Below are 15,941 nucleotides of genomic sequence, written 5' to 3'. Positions count from 1 at the left end.
CAAAAAGAGACAAAACAATAAAGCAAACAACAAAAAACATTTTAAAAAACAACAAAATCAATAATGTATACGGTAATTTCAATTTCCTTCTACTTTCATTATTAAGGTAGAGGTAATTTCCTGAATACATATGTAAATGGGTTCGATGTTACCTACATTAGTGCGACGATAAGTTTATTAGCTAAATATGAATAATATAATTTATAATTAATTATATATTATATATTATATCTATTATATATAAAATAACAATAATATAAACAATATAATAAACAATGATAATTTGAAATGTGAATAATATATAAATTTTCATCCCGTACGATTTTTTTCGAGTTTTTCCCTCAAGATTTTCCCTAAACATTTTCACGGCTAAAACTCTGAATGTTCTTTTTTAGAAAGTTTGATATTCTGAAATTTTAGAACTGGGTCAATCGTTGCCTTCTTTTTTTTCCACATTCCATTCCACAAAGTCTCATTTTTCCAGACGTCTTCCTCGGTTTTCTCTCTTTTTTCACAAAACAAATGCTTTGCCTTCTTTCTACAAAAATCTATTGATGTTCAAATTTCACATCTCACAAAATTTTTCACTAAAATATCTCTTTTCTTCTCTTCTTTTCTTCAAATTTTCAAATTTCAAATTCAAACTTTTCTTATAAATTTATGAATTCAACACATCGCTTTCAGCTCAAACTCAGAACCACGCGAGGACGTTGATCCAGGCGGTGATCGAGACGATTATCCGAAAGCAGCAAGTAGGCGACGTTGTTGTTGTTGTTGTTGTTGTTTTCGTGTTTATTGATTGTTCTTCTCAACCGACAAGTTAATCGGTTTTTCGTCTCCGTCGAGCATTTGCTCAATTTTCTGTGTCTGGCTTGCATCGATGACGTCATCGACATGTTTTCCATAGAAATCTTGTTCACCCAATCGGCAGATTTTTCTAGAAAACTCCACTTCTTCGGTATTCTACTTTTTCAAATTTTTCCACTTGGAAATTTTTCCTATAAAATTCTATTTGGTCGCTGTAGTTAGTAGTTGAAAGTATTCTACGAATTTTTTTTTCTCAGTCAACATCTTCGGGAAGCAAATATTTTTCTAATGCGAGTGTAGTGTGAATTTTCCAGAGATTTTTTTCGGCGATTTCTTCTCGTTTCTTTTTTTCTGTCAAAATAAATTCTGACATAACTACACTAACAAATCTCCCTATGGGTTTCTTATCGACAACAACGTTTAGGGAATTAATTAGTTCCGCACACGTTTGGCCACAATAATAAATCACGGCCTAACGCTGAAAATAGCTCTACCTACGCAACGTTTTTAGTCGTGAAGCATCGTCATCGTTTGTCGGTATTTTCTATTTTTGTCGAATTTTCCTTTAAATCCGACGAATTCTTCAAATTTTAAGCTTTCAAACGCTCTTAATTGTAGGTATTGTATATGCTTGAAATGAAATTTCGTATTCGTCACAATTCTATCCGGGTATTTATTTCCGGGTCAATCCGTTGAGATTTCTGGAAGAGCATGCTCGAATTTATTTCAGCACTCTCTCTTTCTCGCAATTTCTCAATTTCTCCACTATTTTATTTATATTTATTGTTTGTTATTTTTCTTATTTTTCTTATTTTCCTAGTTTTTTCTTTACAATATTTTTCTGGAAGCTTCTAGAAGCTGAAATTTCGTGACTTCTGCAACCTATGTGTGATGATGATCAAACGTGCCAAATAACAATTAATATTGACTGCTTATCAAATGTTTTATCCGTTCCCAAACAGCCTGGACAGCTGTTATCAATCCGTCACCGATCACGCTTCTAGGAGCTTACTACAAGCTTCGGATATAGTTCTCAGTATGTAGTCTCTATGTAGCTTTGTTTTTATTTTTTTTTTCTCGCTTTTCGATCAGGTAAACAACGAGAAAATCTGGTGGTTTCCCTCTAAAAAGTCAGCTGAAATTATCATAAAATTTCTTTACTTATTTTTACTATAAAATTATAATAAATTTTCGTCACCAGGAAATCAATATATTATTTTGTGCAGTCATTTAATATCTTTATTTCCGTAAATAGTGTGTTGTTAACTTATTCTCGTCATAAACGGGAGCATACACGTAAATTTTTCAAATGTTGGCGAAAATTTGTTTTTCTAGAACTTTATACATCTTTTCTGCCTGTCTTTCTTTATTTTTTGCGTGGATTTCAGCACGTTGAAACATCTGCTGGGAGCAAGTTTTAATTATGATTCTCACAATTTTTCCTTTTTTCTCTTGTTTTTTTTTTGGCACGATCCAGAACGCTTTAGAGGAAAAAGAAAAGAACCCGAAGGACTAGAAGTGTCGGATTTTATTCTTGAGCAGATTCCTAACGCGATCCCTGCTTATTCCGAGTGATTTCTACTCCTGAAAATAGATTGGGACCCGACTGACTGCGTTTCTTCCCATCATTACGACTATGATAACATAAAAAGTATTTCTTTATGTGGAAAAAAGTGTATTTTTCGAAAGGAAATATTTGATGAAAAGAAATTTTTGTGAAAAGAATGAAATAAAGTGTAGAACAGAAATTGAAGCGCGGATAATTAAGAAAAATCGACATTATGTTATGGTCATATTATTTATATTATTTGTATTATTTTAGATAAAATTACAGTATTTATTAAATAATAATATTATCATTAGTTATTATATGATTATTATTAAATACAGATAATTTTAGATTAAATTATAATATATGAAAAATTTCCCGAAAAAAACGAATATTTTAACTTAAAAAACGATTATATTTATAAAATGTTTGTAAACAACATCGCATTTAACTGCTCACAATAAATTACCTCTACCACCTCACATCAGCAACCTCATTTAACATTTTATCTACTTAAGGAAAATCTATTGGTTCAGGAACTTGTTTTTTTTTCCGTTTCAATGCTGGACTTGTAGTAGATTTCTATCCCGCTTCGAAGAAGAACATATAAATCATATTTTTAATGAGAAATTTTCGGGGAAAAAATCCAAGCATTGGGTTCAATTCTGACTTTATTCGCCTACATATATCACGTGGAATGCAGTCGCTAACGTTTCCCGCTCCACAATCCTCCACGTCCTCTCTTTTTGAAACCTTTGGCTTTTTGAACTGGATTTGTTTTCTTAATTTTCTAACCAGGTTTGAAAGAAGTGTTATTTATAGCTTGACTCTTCGAGATTCTCTCGCCTTTATCAAAGTCTTCGAAATGGTTCGAGGTTTTTTTGAGGCTATGTATATCCCATCAAACTCCTCCTCTCTCCTTGCGAAGCCTCGATATCGTTCTAAGTATACCACGCAAAAAATTCCAAAAAAAAAACAAAGTGGCTCAGCACATTTTTACGGAATGTCACCAAGGGCTAGTGAGATCTACACATTGTGCAGTATGAGTGCGTGTAATGAGGGTCCCGGCAGATTTTCGAGCATTCCCCGATCATACCTCGGCAGAGCAATTAGTACTGGTGCGAGAAAGAGATTTACCTTCGTTGCTACCTAAATAGCTGACTCCGCTTATCTATCGCTATTCGTTCATTGGATCACCGGCTAGGATATAATTCACGAACTACTTAATAGAGTTTTGGAAGATTGCACACATCCACTGGAAACTTGTGATGTGAGATGATCTCAAATTTGTAATCATAGGGAATTTTTAAATATTTCTTATAACTGTGTACTTCTTTGCGTCTCCATGGCTAAAAGAGCATCTAAGACGGTTGTCTGCGCCATCATGAATGACTGGAGCGTGACCTCGTCGAGATATGTTCGTGTATCCCCCGGGCATACCCACTGGACACGTAATGTCTCGGAAGCATTCGCGCAGAATCCGCCGGGACCCTCTTTACCGTTGCCCCCGTGCAGTATCCTTAAGCGCTGATGTCTGGATAGTGTTAAGGAACTGCATGTGGAACAATCTCATAGCTCCCAGAATGTTACAAACGGCATGAAGTCATTGGTAATTGATAAGCCCTTATTTCCGGATGGATTGTTGATGGAATAAACCTTTTATGAAGATGAGGTTTTCAAAATATCAGGAAAATAATAATATTTCATCCAAAACCCCATTGAGACAACAAGAGAACAGAAATCCAATTTTCTGTTCACCTAGGACACATCTCATGCACCAAATGTTATTTTTTTGGAAAATACGATATACTCCATCGGTAATACTGATAAAAACCCTGTACCACCTCTTTAATTATAAAATATTTTTTATAATTATATTATAAAAGTTGTAAAATTGTTATTATTATGAAAAATAATATTTTTTCATAAATAAGGTACACTTAACCTACCAGAAAATTCAATGACGTTGATCTCACTTCTTTACTCCTCAAGCCAGCTCAAGTTCTCTTCACGGTCAAAGAAGGAAGAACGGCTCTCGTTAAAGAGATGAGCACGGCTGAAAATGTTCCGGATATTCTTCTCCTGGGACTCACTTGTTTCTCATGAACACCTTCTTGCCAGAAATTTCCCAAAATTCCCTAATTTTCAATACCATATGGCCTCTCATACTGCCCAATCGGGTTTTTCTGCTTCAATTCATGGTCAGGTTATCCATCAAGTTGTTTTTTCTACCCGGATAAAAATGTGCAGCAACGGAAGAATACGAAAAGATTGGTTCTGCCTAACGTGAATGAGTCATCGGGGATTCATTTGTTTCTCATGATCATCTTCTTCAGTTTCAGCTGTACACCAACTTATCCACGCCATTTGTCATTGTCAGCAAGCAATCGGTTCCACCACACTGCTGGTGGTGGTTATTGTTATAAGAAGGATGTCATTAATGAAGTGAAGACAATGTAATTCCTGACTACTTCCACACATTTGTTCCCATTACTTTACTGGATTACAAGTTCCGTAATGAGTTCTCATCAGGGAAATTTTAAGGGAAATCCCCTTACCTTCTCAGAGCTCTGCAATCGATAATGATTCCATTATGAAGCGTTGGAATTTTCTCTGTTAAAGACAGCATATCACGAAATTGACGATGTTGCGATCTTTCGTGGACAACATAAAGTTTGGAGCGTAGATTACGAGTATGAGTATGGCGCGGTGCTTGATTCCCCTAACCATCCCGAAAAATGGCGTGGGAAATACCATTTGTTCCTACGAGGTATGTGAGAACGCGCTATCCACCTGCGCACGCTCGCTTCCACGAGCGAGCAGTCAAAAATCAATGGCGTCTCCCCAGCAATCTATCCAAGTAAAATCAATATATAAATAACCAAGAAATAAAGCGATTTTCATGTTATTTTTTAAGACGACCAAGGATTAGGACGATTAGGATAGGATCCATAATCTACACCCCTTCCTACCCCTCTCCGGAACTCCGTGTTGCCCCTTAGAGACCCATAGCGACCCGAAAGTGTCAGTTCCGTGAAACCCTGCCTTCAAATCGGTTTGTAAGTACATTATAAGTTCCTTAGGCGCTCCTTGCCTCATTTAAACAGAAGGGAAGTGGCAGAAGATGAGTTACAGTTGCCTGATTTCGGTTCACTCGCGAAACTTTGTCGAGTTTTGTAACGACTCGCGTGCATGTGGTCATGGATTCTGAATCGTTTTCAAACCACTTCTTTTCTTAAAGGGAACGTCGCACGAAATTGACGTTGTTTTGATCTCTCGTGAAGAATATAGAGTTCTGTAGAGTATGAGCTTAATTCACGCTTAATTTCCTCTATTCATCCTGAAAAAAAACGGCATAAGAGGCTTCTATGACGACTTCTTATAAAGCGTTACAGGGCTATAGGGCTCGCACGAGGGCAATTTCTTCAAGCCGTTTCCGGAGCCGTTCCTCGAGACCTGTTGTCCATGAGAGAGATTCCAACATCGTCAATTTTGTAATACGCTGCCTTTACATAGTACAAAACTGTGTTGAAGTCTCATATTTGAGACCATTTATGGAAAAAGTTGATAGATGACTGCAGTAGATAGATCAAATGATGCTCCAGAATGCTATACGGATCCTCTTTCGTTCACAACAACACGGTCTTATTGATTTTCCACCAGTGAGGAACTTTGCATTCCTAACTTCCGACACGGCAACGGACAAGGATATGTTTTGATATGTCTGAGGAGAAGGCTAGAAATATAGGTTCTTCTGGAATTGTTTCGATTCGACCCTGACGAGACCTACAGTACGATTCTACGACTAAATTAACTTTTTTTCTTCCAATTTCGGTAGGGAAGGAAGAAGCTGACAGACATATCCAAAGTTTTTTCCTTTTATAAGGATTAGGGAAGCGGAGGAAAAGCTGAAGAGAAGCGAGCTGACGTCGTAGATGACCCCTTTCGTAGATCTCTGCCATCGACAACCTGTGATCCGGGAACTCGTAACTGCTTCCGTGGATCCAGGGTCCTCCTTTAATGACGCCGCCAATGGTGCTGTTCTCATTTTCTTCAAGTTTTTCGGAGAAAATTGCTGCTTTGAACTGGGCGGTTTCGAGATGTTTCGCAAGGCCGAAAGTGAGTTCATAGTTCATTGCAACCTTAGATACGGTAATTGGTAATACGTAGGCTAAACGGAAACTTCCAACTCCCATAAGCCCGTTAACCAATCAAAAATTTCGCAATCCTGGTGCAGATGCTTGGATTTTTCTTTTTGGTTTTTTCTTTTTGAATGCCGCCGCTTTCTGTCCTTTTCCGTTCCGAGAAAATAGTTTAAGTGCTATCTTACCAGTCTTGGACGAAGTTCGAGATTGTACAAGAAGTAAGTCGTGTATTTTGGATTTTACATAGTTTAACTACGTTAAAAATTAAAAACCTATGCTCCTTGTTTAGATCCTGAACGGATTGTTGTCCGCTCGTCTTTATTCATTTCATAACTAATTGCATTACACCTTCATTTATATAAAGGCGTAGGATTTTCTAGGATTGAGCGAAGACTCACTATTTCTAATTTAAAATTTGAAAAAATTATTGAAACTAATTTTTTTCTCGATTTTTACGTAAATGGTGAATATATACGGTCGCCCATCCTTTTTTTTAAAATTCACAGCCCCTTAATTCCTCGGCCAAAACAATCAACAATCTATCAACACGGATGAACGTAAGTCTGTTGACTGTTCTGCTGTCTATGTTGTTGATTGGGATATATTTGTCGTTGAATAAAAAAAATAAACAAAATATAAAAATATGTGTGAAATAAACAGAAATATGGAGGAAAAAGAACTTATGGGAGAACCTAATAAGTAGCATAAAAAAAATTTATTGGTTCATAAAATTGTCTATCCCAGCTAGAAATCCCAAATAAATCGCAAACGTTTTCTTTACCTCTGGGGGCGCTCTGGCAGCGGGAATCCGTGAAAACATATCGTGATTCGGCATACACTTGAAAAATTCTCAAAAATTTAGAGAGTTGTGCGCTTCGAGGCTCTTCTACTCCAGCTAAAGCTACAGTGTGAGACACAAACACACCGGACAAAAATTTTTAACCAATTTTTTCACATTACCCATCGCATTAAATTTTTTGACCTATTTTTTCTGCCTTTTCTGTAATGGTAACTAATCACGTTTACTTTATTTTTATTGATTTTTTTCTTCAGAGCACAGCAAAAATAAAAGAAATGTTAATATGTTAGATGAAAATGAATGAAACTGTAAGATTACTGATACTTTTAGTTTCTACGCAATAAAGTAGAAATAAAATAAAATAAAATAAAAATAAATAAAATATAAAAATAAAATATAAAAATAGCAAAATGTAAAAATATGCAGAATAAGCAGAAATATGAAGGAAAACTTACGAAAGAAGCTAATAAAATAAATAAGCATAATAAAAAATGAATAGTTTATAAAGTTGTCTATCCCAGCTAGAAATCCCAAATAAATCACAAACGTCTTCTTTATCTCTAACTAACTACGTAAGTACAGTATATTTTTTTCCTAATTTCTTTAAATTTCTATTTGTTCATTGATACAAAAATGTAAATTGTTGTCACGTAGTTTTCTTCTTCTGACGCTATTCCTGGATTTCGCACAAAATCCTCTTCAGTTTCTGTTTTTACAGGATCTGTTTTTGAAGTGTTTACTCCGGAGCCTCTTTTTCAAAGAAGAGGCCGAGGCCGGTTGAAACAGTGGATCAATGTTCAGTTTAGGCTAATGGTTGAGGAAATCCGTTATGTTTTAATACCAAGAATAAAAAGGAATTTTTCCTTGGTCCTTCTACGAGTTCTAGTTACATTAATTAGATGTTTATTAGCTCAATTTTCTTTATTTTATAAAAAAACCAGATTTCTTCTATTTTGATCTTTCCTTCTGTTTAAATTGATGCCATTTTTGAAATAGTTCACGGTAAATTCTGGATTTTTTTTGATCAGATGACAGCAATGCATCTTCGTTTGAGTTTCGAGCGGAGTACAAAGGGTGTATCCATTAAACAAAGCAAATACATGCTCCACATCACATGCGTAGCGGTCATTAGGTTGAAAGAAAAAAAAAATCCAGCAAATCACTTGATTTTCTCTCGTTAATGTGCTCTATTCGAACTTTCTCGCTTAGTCAAATTTTTCTGGGAAATTTCCTCCACACCCAAAGTTGGTCAGTGGCAAAAGTGTGGCTAATTGGATCTAAATCATTATTTTCCTCCGTGCATCTATAGACGTTTTGAGCCAGATATCTTCCTGTGTGGTTTTATCATTTTGTGGAATACATGTCTTTTATTTGTGTCTTGTTTTTCTTTTTCTTTTTTCTCGTTCTTTCTTATCTCTAAGTAAAAAAAAACTCGCAACTCATTATTGCTTCACAATTTTCTCTTTTTAATGAGGTACAATGGATCTAAGAGTGCTGTTTTTGTGAGTTTTTTTTTCAGGCCTTTTATAGGGGCACCACAAATACTTTTTCTTTCATCCATTTTTCTACAATTTCATTAATTTACAATAATTATAAATGCTTTAAATAATCATTTATGTTTTCTTCTTATTATTATTATTCATTGTTATTATTATTATCGTTATTATTTTCTTGTTATAAATATTCATTGTAACTCAATAAATAGCGATTTTATAAGTCCAAATCATTCATTTTGTGATTAAAAGTTTTTTCCCCGGAATTTTCTGGAATATTGTTGTGGTAGCTTCAGAAAAAACAGCCTTTGAGCGAATCATCGGGAAAGAGAACAGAAAAATATTCAAACTTCGGTGATTATATATTATTTTGCAACGGAAGGAGAAAATGAAGTGATCACGAAAATTAGAAACAACAATTACCTGGCGTAAAAAAAGCTGAAAAATAAAGAAAAAAAAAGGAAAAAAAAAACTTTTCTGGATTTCAGATGTGTAGAAATCAAAAATATCATCGTCCAAAGTATTGGGCTGAGATTGTAGCCTATGAATTCACGATCAAAACTCACACAATTAAAAAAAAAGTAAAAAAAAATAAGTGGAATTAAATGTCTACGACAGCGCAGAGCTTAGTCGTTTTATCGCTTATTTTAGACCCGTAATAATGCGTCATTGAGGAAGAAATTCTCTGAACGAGTCAAATAAGTCAAATGAATCTCTAATTGGTAACTGTAAAATTAGATTCATCGTTTAGCGTTGAAGCAGCTCATTACTACAATTTACTCATATATCAGATGCTCATTTTCTACGACGATACATCCATGCTTCAGGCTTCAGCCTCATTCTCCAAATTTTCATTTTAATTTAGTTTAGTTTAGTTTTAGTTTTAATTTAGTTTTAATTTAGTTGTTCTTGAGTTCTCCCTAGGTTTTTTTATTCATAGATGAGGACTTAAGCGTTCTGGAAAATTTAACTGAACCAGGCTTACCTGGATGATACTTTCTGATTACAGGTTAGAGGGTTACAATATAAGCATTTTCAAAAATCTTTGATCAAGGCAATACCTATTCCGGAAATTTCTTGCTTTTCTGTTTGAAAATATAAAATTTCTAAGATTTATTATAAAAGCAGTAACCACGGAAAAAAAATCCTTGAAAACTTTTGAGGATTCTATTTGAGGATCTTTTGAGGATTTTTTTCTTTTGAGGATTGGCTCAAAAGCGGCCAATTTTCGGCTGATTGGACGAGTTTTTGTGATATAGCATTTTTTTTGTTTTGTTCTTATTTTACCCACTTTAACAATCAATTAAAATGCTTTTTAAGGGAATTTAAAAAACGTGAAAGTACTATGTGAAAAATTTTCTCGAAAAACTTCCACAAGAAAGTATCACGTGAGCGTGTTACGGTTTCCATAAACTCCTAAATTATGTGGTTTTGCATCGGGAAATTGTGCCATTCTTTATTTAAACAACACACAACTTTCAGCGGATGATTTACGTTCCACAGGAAATAATTTTTTTGATTAATTTCTGTGTATTGGTTGGATATTAATATCCCGAACACCAAAAATCTACACATATTGTGTTTCTCATCAAAAATAATGGAACAATCAGTGATGAATGGGAGAGAAGCGGCGAAAATAGATAATTATCGATTGCTGTAGGTAATTTTAAGTTTTTTAAAATTAATTAATTAATTTTTAAAAAATGTGTGCATAAGAGCTGTGCAAATAAAAAAAAACTCATCCAGTACGCGGAAAACGTAATTTTATACATATGAGGGGTTATTGGTCAGAGGTATGTGGATAGTCAATAGACAATATCGAGAAAGAAAAAAAAACAGTTAAAATAACGCAAAAATAAATTTCCTCCTTTTTTTCAAACAAAAATCGCTTTTTTTCCTTTCGACGAACAAAGCATATTTGAGTCCTGAAATCACTGTTTGGGTTTCGAAACCATGAAGAGGCAATTCAATGGGGAATTCTTCCGAAAAAATAAATTTAAAAAAAACGTAGAGGAAAGTAGAAATTCTCACAAAAAGCCTGAAATAATTACTCAATTAATTACTTAATACATAGGTGTTCAAATAATAAAAGTTTAAATAAAAAATAGTTCAAGTAGTATAGTATGTGTTTAAAGCTTAACTAAAGCAATTTTTTTTCCTGGAAATTTTTCAAATTCTAGAATCCTCGATTTTTCAGGTTCTTCTGTGATTCTGACAGATTTCCTGGATAACTATATAATATTTCAGATACCAATATATTAATAAAGTAATCAGTATATAATATTTCAGTTACCAACATATTAATAAAATAATCCAAATATGGTATGACGTAGATAACCTCAATCTCTCGAACTCGCTTCATCCCCTTCGCTTTGAGTGCCAATCATTAATAGATGTTGTTTTGGTTCGAAAATAATTGGAGAGATATTTTCTTTTCAATAGCGTATTGTTACATGCAATCATTGATTTCTAGCGGATTCTACCAAAACATCTCAGCTAATCGCTTGTTCGTACTGACTGACGTTGACATATCTAGAATTTTTTTAAAATTTCTACTATTTATTCTATTCTTTACTCTTTCTAAACAGCACTTTTCATGCTTCTTTGTCTTTTCTTTGTCACCAAATTTTCATCCTTGTTCTTTTACTGCAATTTTTTTGCTTTCTATGCTTTTTTCTGCTTGAGCGAACTGCTTGTGAAGTCAGCTTCATCGACATTGTGGTTGACTCAGTGCACAATGCCTCGCAAATAAATCAAAGATCCTTAGTTTCTCTCGACAACTCGTCCTCGTTCACTGATGGAAAACACGTCATTGTCATTCTGCTGTTGCCGCTGCTGCTGTGATGCTGAAACGAAATGTTACAGCTCCATCACAATGCTCTCCAACACATCTACATCCGCAGTTATCGTTTAGTTCGGTGGTGAACGCTACGATGAAGAACGCACACGGACAGAATGCGGGTCAGTTTACTGGAATCTTTTCTTTTCACACTGGAATGATTTCTTTTCGGTAGGACTAACTTATTTTATATGTTTGTTCTATTCTTTTTTTAAACTGAACCTCTCGTGTCCAGTATCCGCTCCGAAGAGGAGCTGCTGACATCGGTGACAGGATCCGGAGCCGACTGTTCTGGATTCAGAGTGACTAGCACTGGCCCGGCTACCATATGGCGACCTAGTCCCTCCGAATACTGCAGGGTAGCACCCCTCCGCCGATTTTCTGTTCCAGGGCCTTGGGCCTGTCCCCTCTCCCGTCCCCCTTAATCCCATTGACTCTTCCGCCGATTTTCTCTTCGAGGGCCTCGGGCCAGATCCCTTTCCTCTTCCCCTTATTCCCGTTGTCAAAACCCATGCGGCCAAGAAGTATAAAGTGGTATAATTTAAGTAAGTAGTGGTAGTGGCGCACAACTTCCTTAGAAGGTGCTTTGTCTTCATGACACCAGTACAATGGTAGCAACATATATTATACACGGCATGACAGATGATATGTGGTATCGATTGGGCCTTGTCACAGTGGTTATGCGGGCAGTGGTTCCTGACCTATATCCTGGTAGATGGTTAGCAGTTCTTTCCCCGGGGCAGCTAGCTAGTAGTGATGGGATGAAATGATGGCAGATCGTGTGTCAGATGGTGTGCGCTCGAACACGCTAATAAGGCGATACCAAAACACGACACAATATGCACGCGAAAAACGATTGAAAGAAGCTGGACCACCAGTGCTTTATATACTGCGACTGGTGCGGGAAAGTTACCGTAACACCTTGCCATTGGCAATCTTTCCAGCACGCCGGCTGGGAAAGTCGTCTCGAGCAGTGGAAATTTCTAAGTATGGAAAAATTATAGTTAAAGGCATCACCCCACGAATCTGAGGTGGTGCAGATTTCAGGTGGAGTATTCGTATACGGGATGGGAGACTACGGAGAGGGGGGTGATTCCGTCCATTTCTTGCTAATTGCCGTAAAAAACGGCCCAGAAGATGCGGCGCCGCACAAGACTGGCGCGCTCCAATCGAACCTTTTGTACAAAATGGCGCGCCAAAACGAATGAAGCCGTATCTTCCGGGCCGTTTTTTACGGCAATTAGGAAGAAATGGACGGAATCACCTCCCTCTCCGTAGTCTCCCATCCCGTATACGAATACTCCACCTGAAATCTGCACCACCTCAGATTCGTGGGGTGATGCCTTTAAGGACGTAAATAATTTTCTTACAGCGTTATTCTTGGGAAATGCAATATTGTAAGCTCGTTGTAGATTTGTTTTTTTTTCTATCTCACACTCGAAAGAAAAATTATAATTATCACATTAAGTGAAAATCTACCTGTATTTAAGTGGTCTCGTGCAAATTTTTGATTTCTAATATAGAGATGATTCAATAGCTATGCTTTTCGTGTGATCAGCCATTCTCTTAAGGAACGAAAAATTGTGAAATTAGAGTATTAATAATGTCTAGGGCACCATAACTGAAGGTGTTTTTAGGCCGTAGAAAAAAGATTGTCGTGAAAGAACCTAAGAAATTTATATATCACGCAGTTTGTCTGGTCAGATATATAACCAACGACATTGTATACTGAACACGGTGGTTACGGTAGTAGGGTAGGGTCGAAAATTCAAGTCACCTAGTGGATTTTCACAATCGGATCAGTGTGTTAGGTGAGGTTAGAATTTTGATGAGATCTTGATATCAGACTTTTTCGTTCAGACGAGAATTTTTTCAATCAGTGATCAAAATTTTCACATTTTTGACTTGATAGTGAGTCCTAAAAGTCAAACTTGATTTCGGAAACGCATGGACAAAAGGAAAGAGGAGTTTTCCATTCCATTTTTTTTTTAGTAGAATTGGCTTTTCTTGGATTTTCATTGATTGGTAAAAGCATTGGTTCCTCGTTACCTCATATTAACTAAATTTTATCAAAACCGTGCTATTCCTTCAACAAAAAAAAATCATCCGTTTCAAAAAAGTTCTCAGCAGCAGAAGTAATGTTTGTTCATTTAAAATGGGACCTATTTGCTTATAAAAAAAATGTTATGAAGAAAAATCCTGTTGAATTTTTCGTTTTGGACTATCTGTAATCGCTGAAGCACTTGCAAATTCGTTGCAAAGGGGCAGAAAATTGTTGTTTTTAACTTAAAAATTGCTACCATATAATAGTTAATCGTCTCTGGTGTCTCTGATTTCTTTGGTGCAATCGTGGATACCCGAGGATTAGAGACTTTTCGTTCATATTCTTTCAAAAATAACTGCTTTCTGTGCGATGTTGGTTCATAGGCGGGCGCAGATTATGTAGGAAATAATTATTTAACTGGAAAAAAATTAGCCTTGTTATTTCTAAAATAAGCTCTGGGATGAGAGCTGAGATTTTTCCCCAATTTTATAATTACTTGATTACTTACTAATTACTAATTACTTAATCTGAATTAGTGCATAATATAATACTTATTAATTACTAATTACTTAATCTTGATCACCCTCCATATTTTTGATTTTAGAGCACACATAATTATGTACTTTTATATATTTTACTTTTATATATTATTATTATTATTATTATTACTATTATTATTATTATTATTATTATTATTATTATTATTATTATTATTATTATTATTATTATTATTATTATTATACATCATTAGATTTATTCATATATGGCTATATATTTATTTATTTTTATTTTGTCTATTTTTTATTTTTTATATATTTATATTTTTATTGTTTTTATATTTTTTTACGTATATTTTTTCAGTGAATATAGAATATAGGTAGTGTTTTGATATCGATACTCATCCGTGTACTCCAAAAAAATTTTAGTGATGCGTTGCGTCTCATCCGGTACGCCAATTTCGGCTGCGCAACGAAAATCACTCTGGAGCACTTCGCTGCATCATTCATTCGAGAAAAAATCCGCGGCTTCGATGGAATCGCTGTACAATTCATGTACGGATCTCGACACAGCGGTGAGTGATTGAAATTCTTCCAGATTTTGTACAAATAATGGAATTTGGCACTGGATTTTATGGCAATTTTCATTCGGTGCTGCTCAGATCCGGGGTTTAAGTTCTCGATCGATATTTATCCGGGTTTCGCTAAGAGCCTGACACGGTGCCTGAATGAGCATCAGAAGATGCGATAATTTCTCTAATCCGGTTTTTTTTCTTCGTATTTTTTCTTGTATCAGTTCTGTGGTGCTATATGTACTGTCATCAACAACGCCATTAATCTTTCTTGTCAGTTGTCCAGTACATCTGTCGTGGTATTCAACACAGGAATCCAGAGTGGAATTCTATTTGTATTTTATCGACTGGAGCACCGTTGCAGAGGAAATACATAGCTTGAAAAAAAATCAAATTCACTGAAAATACGAATTCTTATTGGATATGTAGCTACTAAGTCGAAATGTAGCGCTTTAAAACGACAATTCCCATGAGTTTGTGGATATTATGTTCGTCATAGTGGCCACGAAAGTTCTAGTAATTTCTTTTCTTTTTTCAAGAGGTTATTGGTGAGGTTTGTCCGCGATTTCGTGTTCTAACCAGAACTTATCTCACAAAATATGGTCATGTCTGAAAAAAATTCGATTTTTGTATTTTTATAATTTCACGTAGTGGATATTATTATTTTTTCTTTCACTTTTTGAAAGGAAATTATATTATTATACTATATTATCTTATTTTCAATTAATTCAACAGCAAAAGGAAATATATGTCCGGGTGAAGAATATCCCTTCACTATACGAAAAATTTAGTTTTTAAAAACTTTAAAAAACTTTGACGCCACAGAAATGTCATGTTTAAAGTGCAGAAATAATTTTATTTATTTCTGCACTCTTTAAATATTGCACAGCGGCCTTAAATATGTACAACTATTCAGTTATTTAAGGGAAAACAAAAAGTACACCGATTCAACCGTTAACGCTTAGAAAGCACGAATTCTCATTGAATTTGAGAATTTAATTTTTTTTTGTGCTATTAATAGCAACAGGGAAGCTGACAAACTATACATAGTACTAGTACTATAGTACTGAATGGTATGGAATGGTGACCTTTTTTTATGGGGGTTTTAGGACAATTCCCTTAAACAGCTAATTTTAAAGCGTTTAGTACACAGCGTTACGTTTAAAATTTATCTTTTTTTATATTAATTACTTATA

General features: G+C 35.0%; 1 protein-coding gene across 3 annotated transcripts in view; it reads left to right on the top strand.

Annotated features, from left to right (window-relative positions):
- RB195_004236 (uncharacterized protein) overlaps nucleotides 1-15,941 on the top strand; it is a gene marked incomplete at both ends in the record, with an annotated part of 89,314 nt that overhangs the window by 16,909 nt on the left and 56,464 nt on the right. For 2 of the 3 annotated variants that reach the window (XM_064181068.1, XM_064181069.1), the window contains 3 exons: nucleotides 685-752; nucleotides 11,659-11,754; nucleotides 14,603-14,748. In XM_064181068.1, coding sequence (XP_064033259.1) covers nucleotides 685-752; nucleotides 11,659-11,754; nucleotides 14,603-14,748 — 310 coding nt within the window. Of the gene's footprint in view, nucleotides 1-684; nucleotides 753-11,658; nucleotides 11,755-14,602; nucleotides 14,761-15,941 lie in introns of those variants that run through there. The other variant, XM_064181067.1, reaches the window with a different exon arrangement.

This window comes from Necator americanus, chromosome I, assembly GCF_031761385.1.
Source record: "Necator americanus strain Aroian chromosome I, whole genome shotgun sequence".
Lineage (NCBI taxonomy): Eukaryota > Metazoa > Nematoda > Chromadorea > Rhabditida > Ancylostomatidae > Necator > Necator americanus.
Note: the sequence above shows the minus strand (reverse complement) of the source record. Positions and strands in the feature narration are given on the sequence as shown.